Consider the following 24,186-nt stretch of genomic DNA (forward strand, 5'->3'; position numbering starts at 1 on the left):
GAGCCGCCGTCAGTCAGGAGCCGCCGGAGCCGTCCGTCAGTCAGGAGCCGCCGGAGCCGCCCGCCAGTTAGGAGCCGCCGGAGCCGCCCGCCAGTCAGGAGCTGCCGGAGCCGCCCGTCAGTCCGGAGCTGCCCTTCAGTCCTGAGCTACCCCTCAGTCCTGAGCTGTCCTTCAGTCCAGAGGCGTCCTTCAGTCCCATGGGCCCATTTATTAGAGTTCCCAGGCCAAGGTCGGCGGCGAGGGTTGCCGTTCCTAGGAGGCCACAGAAGCGGACTAAGACTATGGTGGAGTGGTGTCCACGTCCAGCGCCTGATGTCCACGTCCCCTATAGGTTCAGGTTTTGCGGCCGGAGTCCACACCTTGGTGGGGGGGGGGGGGGGGGGGGGGGGGGGGGTACTGTCATGTTCTGACCTTAGTTCCTTTGTTTTGTCTTTTGTTTTAGTATGGTCAGGGCGTGAGTTGGGTGGGTTGTCTATGTTAGTTTTTCTATGATTTTCTATTTCTGTGTTTGGCCTGATATGGTTCTCAATCAATCAGAGGCAGCTGTCAATCGTTGTCCTTGATTGGTTATTTTCAGTCTTTGTGTGTCTGCACCAGACAGAACTGTTTTCGGTTGTTTCTTTGTTATTTTGTTATTCAGTGTTTTGATGATTATTAAACATCATGAACACTTACCACGCTGCACCTTGGTCCTCACCTTCTTCCACCGACGACAGCCGTTCCACATCTTTCATTCTTCGTCATCCTGTCTTTCATAGCCCTTGTGCTGTCACCATATGTACGTTTAACTTTCCTTTATGTTTTATGAATACTTTCATGTAGTTGTTCAGCCATTTATATAACTTTTTACCACATCAAAAAGATTACTAGACAAAATGGTCTTAGCCATTAGCCATCATCCCAAACCATCTCAATTGGGTTGAGGTCGAGTGATTGTGGAGGGCAGGTTATCTGATGCAGCACTCCATCACTCTCCTTATTGGTCAAATAGCCCTTACATAGTCTGGAGGTGTGTTGGGTCATTGTCCTGTTGAAAAACAAATGATAGTCCCACTAAGCGCAAACCAGATGGGATGGCGTATCGCTGCAGAATGTTGTGGTAGCCATGCTGGTTAAGTGTGCCTTGAATTCTAAATAATCACCAGCAAAGCACCCCCACATCATCACACCACCTCCATGCTTCACGGTGGAAACTACACATGCAGAGATCATCTGTTCACCTATTCTGCGTCTCACAAAGACACTGCGGTTGGAACCAGAAATCTCAAATTTGGACTCATCAGACCAAAGAACAGATTTCCATTGGTCTAATGTCCATTGCTCGTGTTTCTTGGCCTAAGCAAGTCTCTTCTTATTATTGGTGTCCTTTAGTAGTGGTTTCTTTGCAGCAATTTGACCATGAAGGCCTGATTCATGCAGTGGCCGCTGAAAAGTTGATCTTGAGATGTCTGTTACTTGAACTCTGTGAAGCATTTATTTGGGCTGCAATTTCTGAGGCTGGTAACTCTAATGAACGTATCCTCTGCAGCAGAGGTAACTCTGGGTCTTCCTTTCCTGTGGCAGTCCTCATGAGAGCCAGTTTCATCATAGCGCTTGATGTTTTTTGCTACTGTACTTGAATAAACTTTTAAAGTTCTTGACATTTTCTGGATTGACTGACGTTCATGTCTTAAAGTAATTGACTGTCATTTATCTTTGCTTATTTGTGCTGTTCTTGCCATAATATGGACCGTAATAGGGCTATCTTCTGTATACCACCCCTACCTTGTCACAGTTAACTGATTGTCTCAAACGCATTAAGAAGGAAACTAATTCCACAGATTAACAAGGCACACCTGTTAATTGAAATCCATTCCAGGTGACTACTTCATGAAGCTTGTTGAGAGAATGCCAAGTGTGCAAAGCTGTCATCGAGGCAAAGGGTGGCTACTTTGAAGAATCTCAAATAGAAAATATATTTTGATTATGTTTAGCACCTTTTTTGGTTACTACTATGTGTTATTTCATAGTTTCAATATCTCTACTATTATTCTACAATGTAGAAAATAGTAAAAATAAAGGACAACCCTTGAATGAGTAGGTGTGTCTGAACTTTTGACTGGTACTGTAAATACTATGCATGCCAGTCTCTCTTGGCTAAGAGTTTAGGAGAGACTGACTGCATCCCTTATTTTATAATAAACGTGTTAAAGTCCAAATTGTTTGCATAGTCAACTTACACACAGCTCTGACACACACTTACCCCACCAGACATGCCACCAGGGGTCTTTTCACAGTCCCCAAATCCAGAACAAATTCAAGAAAGCATACCATTATTGCATGGAACTTCCTTCTATCTCATATTGCTCAAAATGAACAGCAAACCTGATTTTAAACTGATGAAGCAACATCTCACGACACAATGCCTCTCCCCTATTTGACCTAGATATGTTTTGTGTATGTATTGATATGAAGGCTATGTGTACCGTTTTTAAATTCATGTAGTTCTGTCCTTGAGCTGTTCTTGTTTATTAATGTTCTGTATTATGTCATGTTCCATGTTTTGTGTGGACCCCAGTAAAAGTAGCTGCTGCTTTCACAACAGCTAATGGGGATCCCAATAAAATACCAAATACCCAAAAGCTCAGTAGTTACATAGTCATTAATGAGGAATTATGTAGTGATTTGGGAAGGAATAATCTAGTGTTCTCCGGTAGTGAATTGTCCCAATTTACTACACAAATCACTACTGGTTTACTACACATCTCAATAGCAATCAAGTAGTAAAACAGTACATTTTGTGCAGATCTTGTGTAGTAGTGATGAGTAGTAATTCAGTAGTACTTTTCATGAGGGGTGCAGTCAGGTACCGTCTCCTTACCTGGCATTCATACTTGAGTCTCTGTTCCTTTTGGAAGGCCAATGTGCTGGTCAGTACTGAGGAAGTGTAGCAGAAACAGTGCTGCACTATGTGTTCATCCACTTCTGTGTGTCTGAAGAATGACAAGCGCACACACATTGTAAAGCAAGACACGAACCTATGCAGCTATGCATGCACGTACGCACACACTCAGACAGAAGTTTGCATGCTTATGCTAACACACACAGCTCTATACCTGTCTGCTCCTTTTTTGTTGAAGGCACAGGCAAGGGCCACAACCTTGGTGGTGGCCCGACACTCAACAGGAACACACAACATGGAGAGAACTTCAAATCCCAGAGTGCTGTTCAGCTGCTGGTGTTCCTCCTACAGTATCAGCCCAGAGAAGAGGGAAAAGGGGCAGAGATGTAGAGGACAGGACCATCAAACATATCCAAACGTACTACTGTTAACACTACAATACTGATCAGGGGACATTTCACTGTTCTTACTTGAGTGACATCTTGCAGGGAGATGCTCTTCCTCTTCTCCACAGCCTGACCAAGGTTGCCAAATGTCAGCTGGACCCCAGACAGACAGAGGGAGGGAGGGAGGGTCAGGCACACAGAGTGAGGGTCAGGGGTACAGGTGGTAATGTCAGAGGGATAGAAGGGCTGTGTTGTATAACTTACAGGGAAACTGATCTCCGCCTTCAGAACCTTGTCTCCAACTACCTGAGGAATAACAAAGACATCTAACAAACTTGTTTTTGTTTGAATTTTTGCACTTTTGCTTCATTTTAGAATATTGAATATTGTGTGTGTACATGTGTACCTGACAGAACAGCTGTTGGTTATCCTCTGATACCAGAAGTAAACAGCAGCACAATGAATGAGTCTGCTCTTCCAGCTGTGAAAACAACAATACAACCGATTCAGTCAAACAGTCACTCTGTGTATCAATCAAATGATCAACCAGCTTTTATAAATCAGTTTATTTCTGGTTCTGGACTCACATAACGGATTACTTTTAGTTGGAGGGTGGCAGCGTCCAGGTCATACAGCTCTCCTATAGTAGACAGTGAAAGAATCGACAAAGTCATTACACATAGTAATATATTCTTACCTACTATTGTCCAATAGACTCAACAATGATGTGTCTATAGACGGCAGAATACAAGTGCTGGGCCCCATCGCACTATCATACCACAAAGCCTCAGGATCTGATGGTCCAGTGCACTGTAGTCCACATCAGGTGTTGTCCTCCTGGTCAGGGATAGATATGATTTCCTGTTGCCCTCTAACCCCTGGGTAAGCCTTTGATCCTGCATGGCCTGGACTCTCTTACAGGCTACGGTGACCTGTGAGGAAAATCAGAGTTGTACCAGCAGTAGGCCTGCTGTCTCAGAATGTGATCGTATTAAAGGACTGGTGGGTCCGGAGAAGGACACTTCAGACTCACATGTCTCTCCAGGACATCAAGGCTTTGTTCCTGAGCTTTAGTGAGCTGTGTACAGCAAACCTTTCAGAATAGAGAAGACACCGTGTAAAAGGCAGTCATATTAAAGTGATATCTTTGATAATGTAAGGCAGCGCAATGAGAGGGTTATGAGGGCGGTAGGTAGCCTAGCAGTTAATAGTGTTAGGCCAGTAACAGAAAGGTTGCTGGTTCGAATCCCTGAGCCCACTAGGTGAAAAATCTACCGATGGGCCCTAGTCGCTAAATGTAAATGATGAGGAGCATGCTCACCAAGAGGAGGGCGGTAGTTACACTCTGGTCCAGGATTGGAATTATCAACACTGTGGTGGAGGTACAGAAGATGGATGGAAAAAGGATTGGGTGGAGAGGAGGAAAGTATTAGCCAGGAGGAGGACTGGGGACTGTTTTGAACTCTGTCGAATCTTTTAGAGTATAGTTGCTGTTGCTCACCCTGCAACACAGCCAGATACAAAAACACACACCTCTTTTGTCCTGCTGCAGTGGCTCTGTTAGTCTCTCTCTCTGTTGCTCCTGCAGCTCTGAGGAAGGAAGTCCTTCACACTGTACTCTCCTCTGCTGGACAACCACATCCCTTAGAAAGACAGAGATTTTATTGATTGAGGAACATCACAATGTCACTAGAGGGAAAATGAAGACTGAATTATCACGGTCTGAAGTACAGGTCAACTGGGCACCACATCAGCCCTGCCCATTACCTGAGTCTCCCCTCCTTCGGTAGCTCATGGGGTGGTTCTTCACACCACAAGCGTCCTGTCTCTGCATCTAATAGATAGACGTATACACTGTCCTATAATAGAGAGGGGGGAGGGGCAGCCTGTTAGAGGGGGGAGAAAATGTGGTTGTAAAAAATTTATTGAAACATTATTTGGTCAAACATGTACAAGTGGGTGGTCTTTGATCTGTTTTGTACCATTCACTCTGTTTCCTGTTTCTCTGTCAACCCTCCCCCAGGGAGAATACAGTATGTTGCTGAATAGGATGGAGACAGACCATATATATAAATCATGATGGAGACAGTAGATACACACCACTTCATAAAAGACAGTCTGGAGAGCCTCTCTGATGGCATCCTGCAGGGAAGAGGAGTCTGTGACTGAGGCCAGTTGGAGCAATGCATACTGGGAAATAAAAGAAGGGGATAGAATAATTAATACTGTGGTGACTTTGATGCACAGGATACACAGAGAAGAAGGAGGAGGAGGAATGGGCTCTGGATGTTACTCACACAGAGCTGCCTCTCCAGTAGCTCATATTCACTGGAGACACATGCACTGTAGAGTACAGCCAGACCGACCAGTGACACTTACAACACACTCACCATTACATCAATCAATGCAGTATATTAGGCCTTATCTCAAAGGATGTAGCTGGGTCAATTCTCTAACTGTCAAACTGTGACTGACAACCCAACACTCAGCCTCCAGAAATTGTTAGACATGATATAAAGTCAATTAATGTAGACTATGTTATATTCATTGCATTGCCAAAGGACATCCTGTGTTCCTTTATAATTTATCTAAATTATGGAAACTGGTTTTAATATTGTTTGATAGATTAATTTTTTTCAATGTCAACAGTTTAATGTTCACAGTGAATGCCCTGGAGAGGGGGCCTGTTTGATAATGCTTTGTATCAGCTCGCACACACATGTACACATGCTTACATACACACACTTGTCACACAGGCAACCTTCACTTGCCTTAGAGTATATTACAAACAGGTGTGGAGAAACAACTTCATCATACACAATGATACTCCTTAATCCCAGAAACCAGCGTGTGCACAGTTAAACATCAAAAAACTCAAAGCATTGTATTTGGGACAAATAATTCACTAAACCCTAAACCTCAACTACATCTTATAATAAATAATGTGGAAATGAAGCAAGTTGAGGTGACTAAACTGCTTGGAGAACCCTGTATTGTAAACTGTCATGGTCAAAACATGTTGATACAACAGTAGGTAACAATGGGAAAGGTCTCTCCATAATAAAGAGCTGTCCTGCCTTTTTAACAACACTATCAACAAGACAGGTCCTACAGGCCCTAGTTTTGTTGCACCTGGACTACTGTTCAGTCATATGGTCAGGGGCCACAAAGAAGGACCCTTGTAAAATTACAATTAGCTCAGAACAGGGCAGCACGGCTGGCCCTTAAATGTACATATGGAGCTAACATTAATAATATGCATGTCAATCTCTCATGGCTCAAAGTGGAGGAGAGATTGACTTCATCACTACTTGTGTAAGAAGTGTTGACATGCTGTGTGCACCGAGGTGTCTGTTTAAACGACTAGCACACAGCTCAGACACCCATGCATACCCCACAAGACATGCCACCAGAGGTCCCTTCACAGTCCCCAAGTCAAGAACAGACCACGGGAGGCGCACAGTACTACATAGAGCCATGGCTACATGGAACTCTATTTCACATCAGGTAACTGATGCAAGCAGTAGAATCACATTAGAAAAACAGATAAAAATACACCTTATGGAACAGTGGGGACTGTGAAGAGACACACACAGGTTCAGACACACGTACACATGATAAGACACGCACTCTACACACACATACACATGGATTTTGTATTGTAGATATGTGGTAGTAGAGCAGTGGCCTGAGGGAACACACTTCATGTGTTGTGGAAAGTGTTATGAAATGTAATGTCATGTAATATTTTAAATTGTATATAACTGCCTTAATGTTGCTGGACCCCAGGAGCTGCCTTGGCAACAGCTACTGTAATGGGGATCCTTAATAAATACAAATACAAGTACAAAAACGGCATCCCTTTTATAAAATGCGCTATGCTGATTGAGCTATGCTGCTGAACCTGATTCAGCAGTGTCTTGCTTGGCAACTTCTTTCAACACTATCACTTTTCTCAATAGCCCTTCGGAGGAGCAGAGCAAACATGACCTCGCCCTCTAGTGTCTGTGGAATGTACGTCATATAGGGTGTCTCAGGTAAATAACAGCACAGGAAGTAATAGTGTTCATGCTTGTATAGCAGCATCTGGTGTTGACCCTCTTTATCTTATAAGTGTGAGGAATTTCTGATGCAAATGCTACTGACGTTTGAGTTATTTTACAGGCAGCAACACGTACCTGTGCACTCCTAAACATTGTGAATAAGGGAGGAAAACACATGCACACAGATGCACATGCACACACCCAGGGTGAGTCAGACAAAGATCATCTGAACCACCCCCAGCACCCATTGCGTGTGGAGTCATGTGTCTGCTGGTTGAATTGATCTATGCTAAAGTTCACAGTAACCTTATGGAGAATATAAGCACCAAGTAATCACATCACCTGGAATCAATAGGATTCCTCCTACACTATATGGCAGGCCAATCTGCTTTACAATACACCCTCCCTAAGTCTGCCCTAGTTTTCTGTGTCCCAGTCTTGTTTCAGTGTGTCTCATTTATGTATCATAGCCTATTTCACACATCCCACACGAACAACTTCCTGACATGTGACCTATTTTCAGTACATTTCTATACACACAGTACCAAACATAAAGCAGATACAGAGAACAAAGGCCCAATGACGCCAAAGCAGGAAGACGTGTATGAATCCTATTATATACAATATAATCCTATTTCTCCACCAGAGTGGAGACTAATTGGACCAAACTTACAAGACACCTCGCTACTGTTTATAGGACCAAGTCTGAACACTGTCTAAAGATAAACACTAAGGTGGAATCATTTACTTTGTGTGCGTGGGTATGTGTGTATGTGTGTATGTGTGTGTGTGTGTGTGTGTGTGTGTGTGTGTGTGTGTGTGTGTGTGTGTGTGTGTGTGTGTGTGTGTGTGTGTGTGTGTGTGTGTGTGTGTGTGTGTGTGTGTGTGTGTGTGTGTGTGTGTATAAAATCAGGAAGGTAATGCTCACTCATTCGTTGCAGTAGGTCTTGCCTGCATGGTCTTGTTCAGTAATTTTCTCATCCAACACCTTTACCAGCCAACTCTGGCTCTAGAAATATGATCAGGCTTATGTTGAGATTTCCTTTCCCCCATCTTTTTCTTAAAGGATTTGAAGTGTGTTTGCCAGCAATGATACTGTTAGTATTGCTTATGAAATGACAGAGGAGAGACTTTCAATTCTGCTCAAACTCAGACAAAGACAGATGTCACCTTCAGGCTGGCCTGCCATAGCCCCAGGTCAAAGGTCAAATGTTAATAACCTCAGATGAGGCAGCTCAGGAGTTAAAGCAGCACTGTATTGTAAAGCAGATTGGCCTGGGAGTGACAAAGAAGGGTCTTGCTTGTTAAAATTGACAAAGTTGGGGGAAGGAAAGCACATGTGAGAGACGCAGCAAGATCAGAGAGAAAAAGAGTGAGAGAGGATTACGTACATAGCTATGATAACATCATTTCACAGTCATTTCAGTGCATTAAACCCATATCTGAATGCGTCACAAGGAGGGTAAATAGAGGGAAATTCACAGTATCACCGTCTGCCTACATAGGCTACTAGCTTCTTAATCTCATGCAAAGTTTCTGTAAACGCCATGTTTAGTTTAATACAGAGACCTCTTTCATCACATCAAGATAATGATAGTGGCACACAGACATGCCAAAACATCCACACCCTCCTCACAGGAGTGTCAACACTATTACTCTGACCTGTATTCATTTGCTTGGCAGATACACTTATCTCTGGAGTCAAACATCTGTCTTTTAACCTTTACCTATGACAGGTATCTCACTCACAATCTGCTATTTTCATCAGTTTATTACACATGGTGCTATCTGCTGCTAATATGGTACAGTGTGTTAGGGGGTGTTCAGACCTTTTGGTTCAGCATTAAGCTATTGGAGGACTGCCTGAAAACACTGTGACTGAGCAATCTGAGGGGTTCATATAGAAATGTACAGTGCATTCGGAAAGTATTCAGACGCCTTGACTTTCCCCCCCCCAAAATGACGTTACAGCCTTATTCTAAAATCTATTCAATAAAAAATGTTCCACATCAATCTACACACAATACCCCATAATGACAAAATGAAAACAGGTTTTTTGAAATTTTGGCAAATGTATTAAGTATAAAAAAACTGAAATACCTTATATAGGTAAGTATTCAGACCCTTTGCTATGAGACTCGAAATTGAACTCAGGGGCATCCTGCTTCCATTGATCATCATTGAGATGTTTCTACAAATTGATTGGAGTCTACCTGTGGTAAATTCAGTAGATTGGACATGATTTGGAAAGGCACACACCTGTCTATATAAGGTCCAACAGTTGACAGTGCATGTCAGAGCAAAAACCAAGCCATGAGGTCGATGGAATTGTCGGTAGAGCTCCGAGACAGGATTATGTCGAAGCACAGATCTGGGGAAGGGTACCAAAACATTTCTGCAGCATTGAAGGTCCCCAAGAACACAGTGGCCTCCATCATTCTTAAATGGAAGAAGTTTGGAACCACCAAGACTCTTCCTAGAGCTGGCCGCCCGGCCAAACAGAGCAATCGGGGGAGAAGGGACTTCGTCAGGGAGGTGACCAAGAACCCGATGGTCACTCTGACAGAGCTCCAGAGTTCCTCCAGAAGGACAACAATCTCTGCAGCACTCCATCAACCAGGCCTTTATGGTAGACTGGCCAGATGGAAGCCACTCCTTAGTAAAAGGCACGACAGCCTGCTTAGAGTTTTCCAAAAGGTGCCTAAAGGACTCTCAGCCCATAAACAAGATTCTCTGGTCTGATGAAACCAAGATTGAACTCTTTGGCCTGAATGCACCATCCCTACGGTGAAGCATGGTGAGGGCAGCATCATGCTGTGTGGATGTTTTTCAGCGACAAGGACTAGGAGACTAATCAGGATTGAGGGAAAGCTGAACATAGGAATGTAGAGAGAGATCCTTGATGAAAACCTGCTCCAGAGCGCTGAGGACCTCAGACTGGTGCGAAGGTTCACCTTCCAACAGGACAACGACCCTAAGCACACAGCCAAGTCAACACAGGAGTGGCTTCAGGCCAGAGCCCAGACTTGAACCCGATCAAACATCTCTGGAGAGGCCTGAAAAGGGCTGTGCAGTGACACAACCCATCCAACCCGACAGAGCTGGAGAGGATCTGCGGAGAAGAATGGGAGAAACTCCCCAAATACAGGTGTGCCAAGCTTGTAGGGTCATACCCAAGAAGACTCTAGGCTGTAATCGCTGCCAAAGGTGCTTCAACAAAGTACTGAGTAAAGGGTCTGAATACTTATGTAAATGTGATATTTCAGTTGTTGTTTTTTATATAAATTTGCTAATATAAAAATAAAAACTTTTTTTGCTTTCATTATGGGGTATTGTGTGTAGTTTGATGAATATTATATATTTTTTAATCCATTTTAGAATATGGCTGTAACGTAACAAAATTTGGAAAAAGTCAAGGGGTCTGAATACTTTCTGAATGCACAATTTGCCGGCACTCGACTTTGTCTCGGGCCAACCAACACCTGTGCCATTATATCCTCCAAACACAGCTTCTCTGGCATAATCACTTAAATATAGTATAGTAGTAAAAGTATAAGTAGCTTGTTTGAGTGGTTCTCAGCCTCATTCCATGTGAATAAGAGAGAAGATCATAAGAGAATATACCCTAGTACGGATGGATATAAATCAGTCATACTCCAGCTATGCAGATTTAGGAACTTCATCTAAACAGGAAAGTCTAAATCTATATAAACAATGTTGTCAAGGGCTTAATGGGATGACAGAAGAGAGACAAACACAGTGCCTCTCGCCCCCAGCCTCCACTGTAGTCAGACAAACACTGTTTGTTGGTATCATTAAACAACAGGTGGGTTAGATGCTAAATACCAAAGGTCTGAAGGATGGCCTGCTGATTCAGCTGTATATGAATCGGCCCAGATTGATTAGCAGCATGTTAGTTGTGGCCCAGAAATACCTTCCCTATTTTTACACAATTGCATGCGCACAGAGTGCGTCAGAGAGCTGACACTGACAGTAAAAAACACTGATTGACACCCTCACCCCAACTGTGCTTTGACAAGCTGCTCAACTGCCAACACCAGCCTTCCATCGGACCTGTCTCCATTTGCAAACAAGGCTCTGTTAGTTAGAGCTGAGCATCACCCACATTAAGAGGCACCCCACTGATAAGTGCTGTGGACAGACAGGAAACGCATCACAGAGTTCAGGGTTGTGCACCACTGTGGTATCACTAATGAGCAGACTCAACATGGGGTTCTATGGGCTTGACACTCAACAACATCCCTGATTATCTCTGAGGCTGAGCAGCCATGACGCCATGCATAGACACAGGCCTGCCTGCCTGTCTGTCAGTTAGCATGGAAGAGCAACTGAGACCGTCAGTCAGAGTACTCATGGGAGGATTACTGTGGACATAGTCAGCTGTTACAGAGCTGAGTGAGGAGAAGGGAAGTCAATGATATGAGTTCTACACTCTCCCAAACAAAGATTAATCCTGATTAATTAATTTAATCATTAATTAAGATTAATTAAGATTAATTAATTGCTCTGTTGACTTTCTGAGAGACTTCAAAAGAGAATCAATACACATTTGCCCTCAATACACATTTCAATTGATGATGTGGTTGGTGACACTTTGCTTCTTGAAAGTCCTTTAACTTGAAAACTTGACTGCTGACATACAACATATTTTGGGACTGTATCAACAACGGACTAATGAAAAAAATACTAAAGGAAAGTTTTGAGTGAATTTTCCCTTAAATATCAAGTCTAATGTGGGGTGGCCCTCATGTCATTGCTGCTGTACTAAGTATGCTGTTCTTCCTGGACAATGAGCTCTATCCTGTAGGGAGAGTAATTTTCAAAAAAGCTTAAAGATGGCGCTGACAGAGAGGGCTGCCTCGCTTCTAGTTTTTAGGAAACTTTGCAGTATTTAGCTTTTTTATATATTATTTCTAACATTTTTAGCCCAGAAAATGTTATGTGTTATTGCATACAGCCGGGAAGAACTATTGGATATCAGAGTGGCGGTACCTCACCAGCACTACCAGCATTACGACCAGGAATATGACTTTCCTGAAGCAGATCCTTTGTTCGCACCACCCAGGGCAATTTAACTGATTCCAGAGACTGGCCCAAAACAACACCAGTGAATGAGAGGTACTCGGAGCAGTCTTCTAGCCCGATTATGGAGGTGCGCAAACCACCCACCGCTTCCGAGTATATTACTCACTGTTCAGTCCCTAGATAATAAAGTTGATGAGTTCAGGGCAGGGGTTTCTTTCCAGAGAGACATCAGGGATTGTAAGAATACTCTGTTTTACGGAAACATAGCTCTCTCGGGATATACTGTCGGAGTCTGTCCAGCCATCTGGATTTTCAGTTCATCGCGCCGAGAGGAATAAACGTCTCTCTGGGAAGAAGAAGGGCGGGGGTGTAACGGTCGTCATAGTCGTTCTCCTCCTCAGACGGGGAGGAGCATGGATCGGACCAACACGCAGAGTGGGTAATGCTCATAATAATTTATTAAATCGAAACTGAACACTAACATGAAACAAAATAACAAAATGAATACAACCGACAACAGTCCCGTGTGGCACGAATACAAACACAGAAACAAACACCCACAACACACACGTGAAACCCAGGCTGCCTAAGTATGATTCTCAATCAGGGACAACGATTGACAGCTGCCTCTGATTGAGAATCATACCCGGCCGAACACAAACATCCCAACATAGAAAATCACACATAGACAAACCCACCCAACTCACGCCCTGACCAACTAAATAAATACAAGACAAAAGAAAACAGGTCAGGAACGTGACATGATTAACGACTCATGGTGTAATTGTGATAACATACAGCACAGGTGTCAAACTCATTCCACGGAGGGCCGAGTGTCTGCGGGTTTTCGCTCCTCCCTTGTACTTGATTGATGAATTAACATCACTAATTAGTTAGGAACTCCCCACACCTGGTTGTCTAGGGCTTTATTGAAAGGAAAAACCAAAAACCTGCAGACACTAGGCCCTCCGTGGAATGAGTTTGACACCCCTGACATACAGGAACTCAAGTACTTTTGTTCATCTGACCTAGAATACCTCACAATCAAATGCCGACCGTATTATCTCCCAAGAGAATTCTCTTAGATTATAGTCACAGCCGTGTATATCCCCCCTCAAGCCAATACCACGACGGCCCTCAAGGAACTTCACTGGGCTTTATGCAAACTGGAAACCATATATCCTGAGGCTGCATTTATTATAGCTGAGGATTTTAACAAAGCAAATTTGAGAAAAAGGATGCCTAAATTCTATCAGCATATTGACTGTAGTACTCGCGCTGCTAAAACACTCAACCACGCTGGTCTGACCAATCGGAATCCACGCTTCAGTGGAGACAGTGACTGAGTTTATCAGGAAGTGTATAGGAGATGTTGTAACCACTGTGACTATTAAAACCTAGTCTAACAAGAAACCGTGGATAGATGGCAGCATTTGCGCAAAACCGCTTTTAACCATGGCAAGGTGACTAGGAATATGGCAGAATGCAAACAGAGTAGTCATTCCCTCCGCAAGGCAATCAAACAGGTAAAACATCAGTATAGAGACAAAGTGGAGTCGCAATTCAACAGCTCAGACACGAGACGTACGTGGCAGGGTCTACAGACAATCACGGACTACAAAAGGAAAACCAGCCACGCGGACACCGACATCTTGCTTCCGGACAAGCTAAACACCTTCTTTGTCCCTTTGAGGATAACACAGTGCCACTGACGCAGCCCGCTATCAAGGACTGTGGGCTCTCCTTCTCCGTGGCCGAGGTGAGTAAGACATTTCAACTTGTTAACCCTTGCAGGGCTGCCGGCCCAGACGGCATCCTTAGCTGCTTCCTGGCTGGTGTGTTTACGGACATATTTACATCTGGCTGGAGTGTTTACGGACATATTCAATCTCTCCCTATCGCAGTCTGATGTCCCCACATGCTTCAAGATGTCAACCATTGTTCCTGTACCCAAGAATGCAACGGTAACTGAATGAAATGACTATCGCCCCGTAGCACTCACTTTCGTCATCATGAAGTGCTTTGAGAGGCTAGTCAAGGATCATATCACCTCTACCTTACCTGTCACCCTAGACTCGCTTCAATTTGCTTACCGCCCCAAAAGGTCCACAGACGATGCAATTGCCATCACACTGCACACTGCCTTATCCCATCTGGACAAGAGGAATACCTATGTAAAAATGCTGTTCATTGACTATAGCTCAGCATTCTACATCATAGTACCCTCCAAGCTTATCATTAAGCTTGAGGCCCTGGGTCTGAACCCCACCCTGTGCAATTGGACGAGCTGCATCAAACACTCAAACTGGACAGTTTTATCTCAATCTCTTCATTCAAAGACTCAATCACGGACACTCTTACTGACAGTTGTGGCTGCTTTGTGTGATGTATTGTTGTCTCTACCTTCTTGACCTTTGTGCTGTTGACTGTGCCCAATAATGTTTGTACCATGTTTTGTGCTGGTACCATGTTGTTGTTATGTTGTGTTGCTACCATTCTGTGTTGTTGTCACGCCTTGGCCTTAGTATTCTTTGTTTTCTTTATTATTTTAGTTAGGTCAGGGTGTGACATGGGGAATGTTTGTGTTTTGTCTCGTTTTGGGTGGTTATATGGAAAAGGGGGTGTTGGGTTTAGTGTATGGGTTTGTGTTGAGTGAATGTTTCTAGGTATGTTTATGGTTGAGTGAATGTTTCTAGGTATGTCTATGGTTGCCTGAGTGGTTCTCAATCAGAGACAGATGTCTTTCATTTGTCTCTGATTGGGAGCCATATTTTAGGCAGCCATAGGCATCATGTTTTGGTTGGGTCATTGTCTAGGTCTGTGTCTAGGTTACATGTTTGCATTTTGTTCGGTTATAGCTTCACGGTCGCCTTTTTGTTGTTTTGCTTCGTTCGTTCATCTCCTAAATAAAGAGAAGATGTATTTTTCACACGCTGCGCCTTGGTCCTCTCTCTCTCCCTTTGACGATCGTGGCAGTTGTCATGTGTTGCTGCCTTGCTATGTGGTTGTCTTAGGTCTCTCTTTATGTAGTGTTGTGTTGTCTCTCTTGTTGTGATGTGTGTTTTGTCCTATATTTACAGTTGAAGTCGGAAGTTTACATACACCTCAGCCAAATGCGTAAAAACCTAAAAACCTTGAACATGCCTATATATAGACAAGGACCTGTCCTCCAGCAGCTTTGGAGCCTGTGATTTGTGTGAGGGTCCAATGAGAATTTTTTGTGAATCCTCCTACAACGAAAATAGCATCAGAGGGCCAAAGGTCACTTGGCAGGGGATTCCAAAATAATAAATGTTCCGATTCTGTCTGGCTTACATCACAGGTGAGTGAAAATATGAAACATTATGTCAGTCCTGTGCAATGTTTCCACAATGTCTGTGTTGTTGGTCCATGTCCCACTGTTAACTTAGAATTCATGCGTGCTCTATCTCCCTCCTTTCATCACATAAACACACAGACAAAGACACAGATACACACATATACACTCCACGTTGCCATCAGTAAAGCATGAATTATTTGACCAGCCAACTAAACAGCACAGCCAATCCAGAAGCATCTACAAATCAGCTGAGAATTGAACATATAAATACTTCCAACTCCGAACATGAGGGAACCATCTCTCTCTCACAGTGATTTGCTCACTACTGCATGTCAAATGATTTCAGCTGAAATGTGACTGACAGCTGTCACTATGGTGTCCGATCATACAGTATCTCACAGACACATAAGCCAGTCCTATAGTTTTCAGAGTGCAGACACATGCAGTGGTGTAAAGTACTTAAGTAAAAATACTTGAAAGAACTACTTACGGTAAGTATTTTTTTGTGGTATCTGTACTTTATTTTACTATTTATATTTTTGACAACTTTTAGTGTTTTACTCCACTACATTCCTAAATAAATTAATATATGTTTTACTCCATACATTTTCTATGACACCCAAAAGTACTTGTTACATTTTGAATGCTTAGCAGGACGGGACAATGGTCCAATCCATGCACTTATCAAGAGAACATCCCTGGTCATCCGTACGACCTCTGATCGGGCGGACTCACTAAACACAAATGCTTCGTTTGTAAATTATGTTTGAGTGTTGGAGTGCGCCTCTGGCTATCCGTAAATTAAAAAAATAAGAAAATCGTGCTGCAGGTTTGCTTAATATAGTGAAATAATTGTTCTTTTTACTTTTGATACTTAAGTATATTTTAGCAATTGCATGTACTTTTGATACTTAAGTATATTTCAAACCAAATACTTTTAGACTTTAACTCAAGTGGTATTTTACTGGGTGACTTTCACTTTTACTTGAGTCATTTTCTATTAAGGTATCTTTACTTTTACTCAAGTTTGACAATGGGTACTTTTTCAGCTACTGGACACGTGGCAGGAGACAGTGTGAGGCTGGAACACTTTTTACTACTGTATGTCCTGGGGCTAGAAGAAGGAAGATGAGGGAAAGGAGAGCAGAGTCTTACCTGTACGGAGTTTGAATATGGCCCTCTTTCCTCCACCGGCGGGAACACCTGCCGTCCCCCTCCCCTGAAGAAGCGAAAGAGGGCAATAAGAACCCCCTGCAGCATACTGCCTACCTGTGTTTCTATAGCGCCCTCCTCTCCCTCTTTATCTCTTTCTTTATCTCTATGTTTCGTTTTCTATTTGTCTCTCTCTGTCTTTCAGCCACTAACCCTACGTCTCTATCAGTCTCCTTGGCTCTCTTCCTCTAATACTCTCCTGGTTGTCAGTGGAGACAGAGTCTCAGTACATAAACAAGCCTACCCATAACTACACATGCTCCAGGCTTCTCACTCTCTCTTTTCCCTCTCTCTTTCTCTCTCTCTCAAGGCTCTCTTCAAATCTCCTCCTCCCTAACTCTCTCTCTACTCTGCCCTGCCCCCCTTCTCTCTGGTCCTCTGTAGCTCAATTGGTAAATTATGGATCTTGCAATGCCAGGATAGTGGGTATGATTCCCGGGACCACCCACACGTACAAATGTTGGCATTCATGTCTGTAAGTTTCTTTGGATAAAAGTGTCTGGTAAAAGGAATATATATTACAGTACTGTGTGTGGTTATTATGTTGTGTGTGCCTGTATGTACATGTGCATGTGTGCATGTGTGTGGTTTGGGCAATCCAGTATCTGCACACTGGTATGGAAACTGAGTGTCTGTGAATATCTCTAATGCCATCTCCACCTGCTCCAGAAAAACTGCAGGGCTCCAAAAACAGATAGAGAAGCAAACACTAGTCTCTCTCTCACTCTCACTCTCACACTCACACTCACAGGGATATCGATCTAAGTGCCAACGAGTGAGAGATATTGTTTCAGCCCAGGGTCAGAGAGGCTGGCTCAGTGGGGGTGGGTGTTCCCTTTTTGCAAGCTCCGGTAACACAAGGCTTCATGGAGCAACATTCTATCACATGCACAAGCCTATCAACATATAATAGCACTGTCAGGTTGGTCTGTAGTGTACCGTACATAGCCTATGGTCATATTTATTTTGGTCATATTTATTTTTTCTGTTTTAGTTTTAATTAAATTAAGGGATTTATATTTGTATTACATTCTAATAATCCAGGAGGATGTTGTAACATTAATGTGACATGAATAATGGTGTTTGGTCCCGTGTAAACATCCCGTTGAAGAGTCATCTTTATTGACATAAAATCCATTTGACTCAGTCATATTAGCAACTAAACAGCCATGAAGTGATAGCATATGACTTTCCAGTTAAAAGGTTTTGTTATTGATAGGCTAAAGCTGAACACAGAACATCCGGGGAATAATATGCAACGCAATCTCCTTTGTATGATAATGAGAGCAAAGAACAAAGACCCTGATATCAGAACAGGCCTGTCCCCTGTCAAGAGTTCAAAGCTGCTGCATCTGCTAAAAAGCACAGCAAAGAAAACAACCATAAATACATCAGCATATGCATTTAGCATCATTGTGAAATAAGACACAGATAATAAGACAAAGGAAACTTCATAGGCTTGTGTGATTCTATTAGTTGTGAATAAAATAAACACAATCTCTCACAATCTCTCAAGCATAAAAACCTAATTATATCTGAATGATTTTTTAAATCGTGTACATAATTATACTTAATCAATTACCTCTGAATGAGAGCTGACTGGCAGAGAGTTAATAAAAAGATTCACTTGAGCATGTAATAGGCAATTTATTGACATGGCCAAACATGAGTTATACAAATGGTACAAATTATTATAAAAACTAGGAAAACTATTTTTTTTAAATGTTAAGACCTCAGTCCATTTTTTCCTTCATAAAGCCTTTAAAGATTCATGACACCAGAACACCACCGGGAAGATATTCCCTCTTTGGTTTCTAATCTAGTTCCATGATGGACCACTGAAAAAGTTTTTCTAAAACATTTTGTACCAGTAATTGGCATGCAAGTCTTCTCATTGCGAGAGCACCACTTCCATTAAATATAGACAAATTATTCAGTCTATGTCAGAAGGTAATTAAATGACAGACCAGTCAGCATGTCACGACTTCCACCGAAGGTGGCTCCTCTTCCTGTTCGGGCGGCGCTCGGCGGTCGTCGTCACCGGTCTACTAGCTGCCACCGATTCCCTTTTCTTTTTCTGTTGGTTATGTCTGTATTGGTTTCACCTGTTTCTTGTTTGGGGGTTGTTTCAGGGCTATTTAAGTATTCTATGTCCGCCTGCTTTTGTGCAGGCTTGTTCTCTGTTCTGTTTGTGGATGGTTGTGTTTTTGTTATTTCTTGGAGATTTTAGTGTCCTGTTTGGGTCGGTCACTATTTCGCCTGTTGTTTTTGGTGTGACCATTACTTACCGGAATAAATACGGTTTTCCCTAAACCTCTGCTCTCTGCGCCTGACTCCGCACCCACCACTCCTAGCTACGTGACACAGCAACATCTAAAGGTCTGCAAGATGGGAAGTGAGAAAAGCTGCTGTAAAATGTGAGATTCCATAATGAATGTAGAATTTTTGTGTCAAATATGCAGGTTCACATTTGTCACGAGTTTTGCCCTGGAGGCAGAACTGAGCAGTTTCCGCTCAATGGGCCAGCTGCAAAGTCAAAATTGGCTTTATTGTAAAAATGTATGAAAACAAAATGATATTTTTGGTCTTAATTTAAGGTTAGGGTTAGGTATTACCTCCCTAACCTTACTACATTTGCACACACTGTATATAGATTTTTCTATTGTGTTATTGACTGGACGTTTGTTTATCCCGTGTGTCACGATCGTCGTAACATGAAAGAGAAGAGGACCAAGGCGCAGCGTGAAGTGAATACATAATCTATTTATTTAAGCGACGTACTGAAGAACACTTAAACAAAACTACAAAACAACAAACGTGAAGCTATACAAAACAAATAAGTGCAGACACTGGCAACTTACACATAGACAATCACCCACAAATTACCTAATGACTATGGCTGCCTAAATATGGCTCCCAATCAGACAACGATAGACGGCTGTCTCTAATTGAGAACCAATCTAGGCAACCATAGACATACAATCCCCTAGACTAGACACTGCCCCATAAACATAAAAAAAACCTAGACAATACAAAACACATACATCCCCCATGTCACACCCTGACCTAACTAAAATAATAAAGAAAACAAAGATAACTAAGGCCAGGGCGTGACACCATGTGTAACTCTGTGTTGTTGTTTTTGTCACACTGCTTTGCTTTATCTTGGCCAGGTCGCAGTTGTAAATGAGATCTTGTTCTCAACTGGCCTATTTTTAATTTTTATTTTATTTCACCTTTATTTAACCAGGTAGGCAAATTGAGAACACGTTCTCATTTACAATTGCGACCTGGCCAAGATAAAGCAAAGCAGTTCGACACATACAACAACACATAGTTACACATGGAGTAAAACAAACATACAGTCAATAATACAGTGAAAAATAAGTCTATATACAATATGAGCAAGTGAGGTGAGATAAGGGAGGTGAAGGCAAACAAAATATATATATAAATAAATAAAAATATAAAAAGGCCATGGTGGCGAAGTAAATACAATATAGCAAGTAAAAAAAAGTAAAAAAAGTAGAGATAGTAGAGATAGAAAAAAGTAGAGATAGAAATAATGGGGTGCAAAGGAGCTAAATAAATAAATAAATAAATAAATACAGTAGGTAAAGAGGTAGTTGTTTGGGCTAAATTATAGATGGGCTATGTACAGGTGCAGTAATCTATGAGCTGCTCTGACAGCTGGTGCTTAAAGCTAGTGAGGGAGATAAGTGTTTCCAGTTTCAGAGATTTTTGTAGTTCGTTCCAGTCATTGGCAGCAGAGAACTGGAAGGAGAGGCGGCCAAAGGAAGAATTGGTTTTGGGGGTGACCAGAGAGATATACCTGCTGGAGCGCGTGCTACAGGTAGGTGCTGCTATGGTGACCAGCGAGCTGAGATAAGGGGGGACTTTACCTAGCAGGGTCTTGTAGATGACCTGGAGCCAGTGGGTTTGACGACGAGTATGAAGCGAGGGCCAGCCAAAGAGAGTGTACAGGTCGCAGTGGTGGGTAGTATATGGGGCTTTGGTGACAAAACGGATGGCACTGTGATAGACTGCATCCAATTTATTGAGTAGGGTTTTGGAGGCTATTTTGTAAATGACATCACCGAAGTCGAGGATTGGTAGGATGGTCAGTTTTACAAGGGTATGTTTGGCAGCATGAGTGAAGGATGCTTTGTTGCGGAATAGGAAGCCAATTCTAGATTTAACTTTGGATTGGAGATGTTTGATGTGAGTCTGGAAGGAGAGTTTACAGTCTAACCAGACACCTAGGTATTTGTAGTTGTCCACATATTCTAAGTCAGAGCCGTCCAGAGTAGTGATGTTGGACAGGCGGGCAGGTGCAGGCAGCGATCGGTTGAAGAGCATGCATTTAGTTTTACTTGTATTTAAGAGCAAATGGAGGCCACGGAAGGAGAGTTGTGAAGCTCGCCTGGAGGGTTGTTAACACAGTGTCAAAAGAAGGGCCAGAAGTATACAGAATAGTGTCGTCTGCGTAGAGATGGATCAGAGAATCACCAGCAGCAAGAGCGACATCATTGATGTATACAGAGAAGAGAGTCGGTCCAAGAATTGAACCCTGTGGCACCCCCATAGAGACTGCCAGAGGCCCGGACAACAGACCCTCCGATTTGACACACTGAACTCGATCAGAGAAGTAGTTGGTGAACCAGGCGAGGCAATCATTAGAGAAACCAAGGCTGTCGAGTCTGCCGATGAGGATGTGGTGATTGACAGAGTCAAAAGCCTTGGCCAGGTCAATGAATACGGCTGCACAGTATTGTTTCCTATCGATGGCGGTTAAGATATCGTTTATGACCTTGAGCGTGGCTGAGGTGCACCCATGGCCAGCTCTGAAACCAGATTGCATAGTGGAGAAGGTATGGTGGGATTCGAAATGGTCGGTAATCTGTTTGTTGACTTGGCTTTCGAAGACCTTAGAAAGGCAGGGTAGGATAGATATAGGTCTGTAGCTGTTAGGGTCAAGAGTGTCCCCCCCTTTGAAGAGGGGGATAACCGCAGTTGCTTTCCAATCTTTGGGAATCTCAGACGACACGAAAGAGAGGTTGAAGATGCTAGTAATAGGGGTGGCAACAATTTCAGCAGATAGTTTTAGAAAGAAAGGGTCCAGATTATCTAGCCCGGCTGATTTGTAAGGGTCCAGATTTTGCAGCTCTTTCAGAAAATCAGCTGACTGTATTTGGGAGAAAGAGAAATGGGGAAGGCTTGGGCGAGTAGCAGAGGGGAGGGCAGTGCTGTTGACCGGGGTAGGGGCAGCCAGGTGGAAAGCATGGCCAGCCGTAGAAAAATGCTTATTGAAATTCTCAATTATAGTGGATTTGTCGGTGGTGACAGTGTTTCCTATCTTCAGTGCAGTTGGAAGCTGGGAGGAGGTGTTCTTATTCTCCATGGACTTTACAGTGTCCCAGAACTTTTTTGAATTTGTGTTGCAGGAAGCAAATTTCTGCTTGAAAAAGCTAGCCTTGGCTTTTCTAACTGCCTGTGTATATTGGTTTCTAGCTTCCCTGAAAAGTTGCATATCACGGGGGCTGTTCGATGCTAATGCAGAACGCCATAGGATGTTTTTCTGTTGGTTAAGGGCAGTCAGGTCAGGAGAGAACCAAGGGCTATATCTGTTCCTGGTTCTAAATTTCTTGAATGGGGCATGCTTATTCAAGATGGTGAGGAAGGCATTTAAAAAAAATATCCAGGCATCCTCTACTGACGGGATGAGATCAATATCCTTCCAGGATACATCGGCCAGGTCGATCAGAAAGGCCTGCTCGCTGAAGTGTTTCAGGGAGCGTTTGATAGTGATGAGTGGAGGTCGTTTGACCGCTGACCCATTACGGATGCAGGCAATGAGGCAGTGATCGCTGAGATCTTGGTTGAAAACAGCAGAGGTGTATTTGGAGGGCAAGTTGGTTAGGATGATATCTATGAGGGTGCCCGTGTTTACGGAATTGGGGTGGTACCTGGTAGGTTCATTGATAATTTGTCACGTTCCTGACCTGTTTTCTGTTGTTTTGTATGTGTGTGATGGTCAGGGCGTGAGTTTTGGGTGGGCAGTCTATGTTTTCTGTTTCTATGTTGGTTTTGGGTTGCCTGGTATGGCTCTTAATTAGAGGCAGGTGTTTTGCGTTTTCCTCTAATTGAGAGTCATATTAAGGTAGGGTGTTCTCACTGTTTGTTTGTGGGTGATTGTCTCCTGTGTCAGTGTCTGTATGTTACGCCACACGGGACTGTTCCGGTTTTTGTTAGTTCGTTCGTTTTATGTAGTCTGTTTTCCTGGTTCATGCGTTCTTCACGTTGAATGTAAGTTCGTGTCCAGGTCTGTCTACATTCGTTTATTTGTTTTGTAATTATTCAAGAGTATTTCGTTTCGTGTTTTCCTGTCTTGTCATTAAAACATTATGTATTCATCACCCGCTGCGCCTTGGTCAACTCACTGTCCGAAAGACGACCGTTACATAATTTGTGTGAGATTGAGGGCATCAAGCTTAGATTGTAGGATGGCTGGGGTGTTAAGCATGTTCCAATTTAGGTCGCCTAGCAGCACGAGCTCAGAAGATAGATGGGGGGCAATCAGTTCACATATGGTGTCCAGAGCACAGCTGGGGGCAGAGGGTGGTCTATAGCAGGCGGCAACGGTGAGAGACTTGTTTTTAGAGAGGTGGATTTTTAAAAGTAGAAGTTCAAATTGTTTGGGAACAGACCTGGATAGTAAAACAGAACTCTGCAGGCAATCCTTGCAGTAGATTGCAACACCGCCCCCTTTGGCCGTTCTATCTTGTCTGAAAATCTTGTAGTTGGGGATGAAAATGTCAGAATTTTTGGTGGTCTTTCTAAGCCAGGATTCAGACACGGCTAAAACATCCGGGTTGGCAGAGTGAGCTAAAGCAGTGAACAAAACAAACTTAGGGAGGAGGCTTCTAATGTTAACATGCATGAAACCAAGGCTATTACGGTTACAGAAGTCATCAAAAGAGAGCGCCTGGGGAATAGGAGTGGAGCTAGGTACTGCAGGGCCTGGATTCACCTCTACATCACCAGAGGAACAGAGGAGGAGTAGGATAAGGGTACGGCTAAAAGCTATGAGAATTGGTCGTCTAGAGCATCTAGAACAGAGAGTAAAAGGACGTTTCTGGGGGCGATAAAATAGCTTCAAGGAATAATGTACAGACAAAGGTATGGTAGGATGTGAATACAGTGGAGGTAAACCTAGGTATTGAGTGATGATGAGAGAGATATTGTCTCTAGAAACATCATTGAAACCAGGTGATGTCATCGCATATGTGGGTGGTGGAA

The 24,186-nt window shown here is 43.1% G+C and overlaps 1 protein-coding gene across 1 annotated transcript in view; it reads right to left on the reverse strand.

The window, feature by feature from the left end:
- Window positions 1-24,186, reverse strand: part of LOC129816519 (cGMP-dependent 3',5'-cyclic phosphodiesterase-like) — a 40,854-nt gene that overhangs the window by 13,325 nt on the left and 3,343 nt on the right. The window contains exons 2-14 of the mRNA XM_055871092.1: window positions 16,831-16,894; window positions 5,368-5,457; window positions 5,035-5,126; window positions 4,801-4,910; window positions 4,589-4,638; window positions 4,301-4,360; window positions 4,046-4,199; window positions 3,855-3,907; window positions 3,674-3,748; window positions 3,532-3,573; window positions 3,352-3,420; window positions 3,096-3,226; window positions 2,861-2,972 (exon numbers count right to left, since the gene is read on the reverse strand). Of these exons, the coding sequence (XP_055727067.1) occupies window positions 2,861-2,972; window positions 3,096-3,226; window positions 3,352-3,420; window positions 3,532-3,573; window positions 3,674-3,748; window positions 3,855-3,907; window positions 4,046-4,199; window positions 4,301-4,360; window positions 4,589-4,638; window positions 4,801-4,910; window positions 5,035-5,126; window positions 5,368-5,457; window positions 16,831-16,894 (1,102 nt within the window). The remainder of the gene's footprint in view (window positions 1-2,860; window positions 2,973-3,095; window positions 3,227-3,351; window positions 3,421-3,531; window positions 3,574-3,673; window positions 3,749-3,854; window positions 3,908-4,045; window positions 4,200-4,300; window positions 4,361-4,588; window positions 4,639-4,800; window positions 4,911-5,034; window positions 5,127-5,367; window positions 5,458-16,830; window positions 16,895-24,186) is intronic.

The sequence above is a fragment of the Salvelinus fontinalis genome, chromosome 2 (assembly GCF_029448725.1).
Source record: "Salvelinus fontinalis isolate EN_2023a chromosome 2, ASM2944872v1, whole genome shotgun sequence".
Lineage (NCBI taxonomy): Eukaryota > Metazoa > Chordata > Actinopteri > Salmoniformes > Salmonidae > Salvelinus > Salvelinus fontinalis.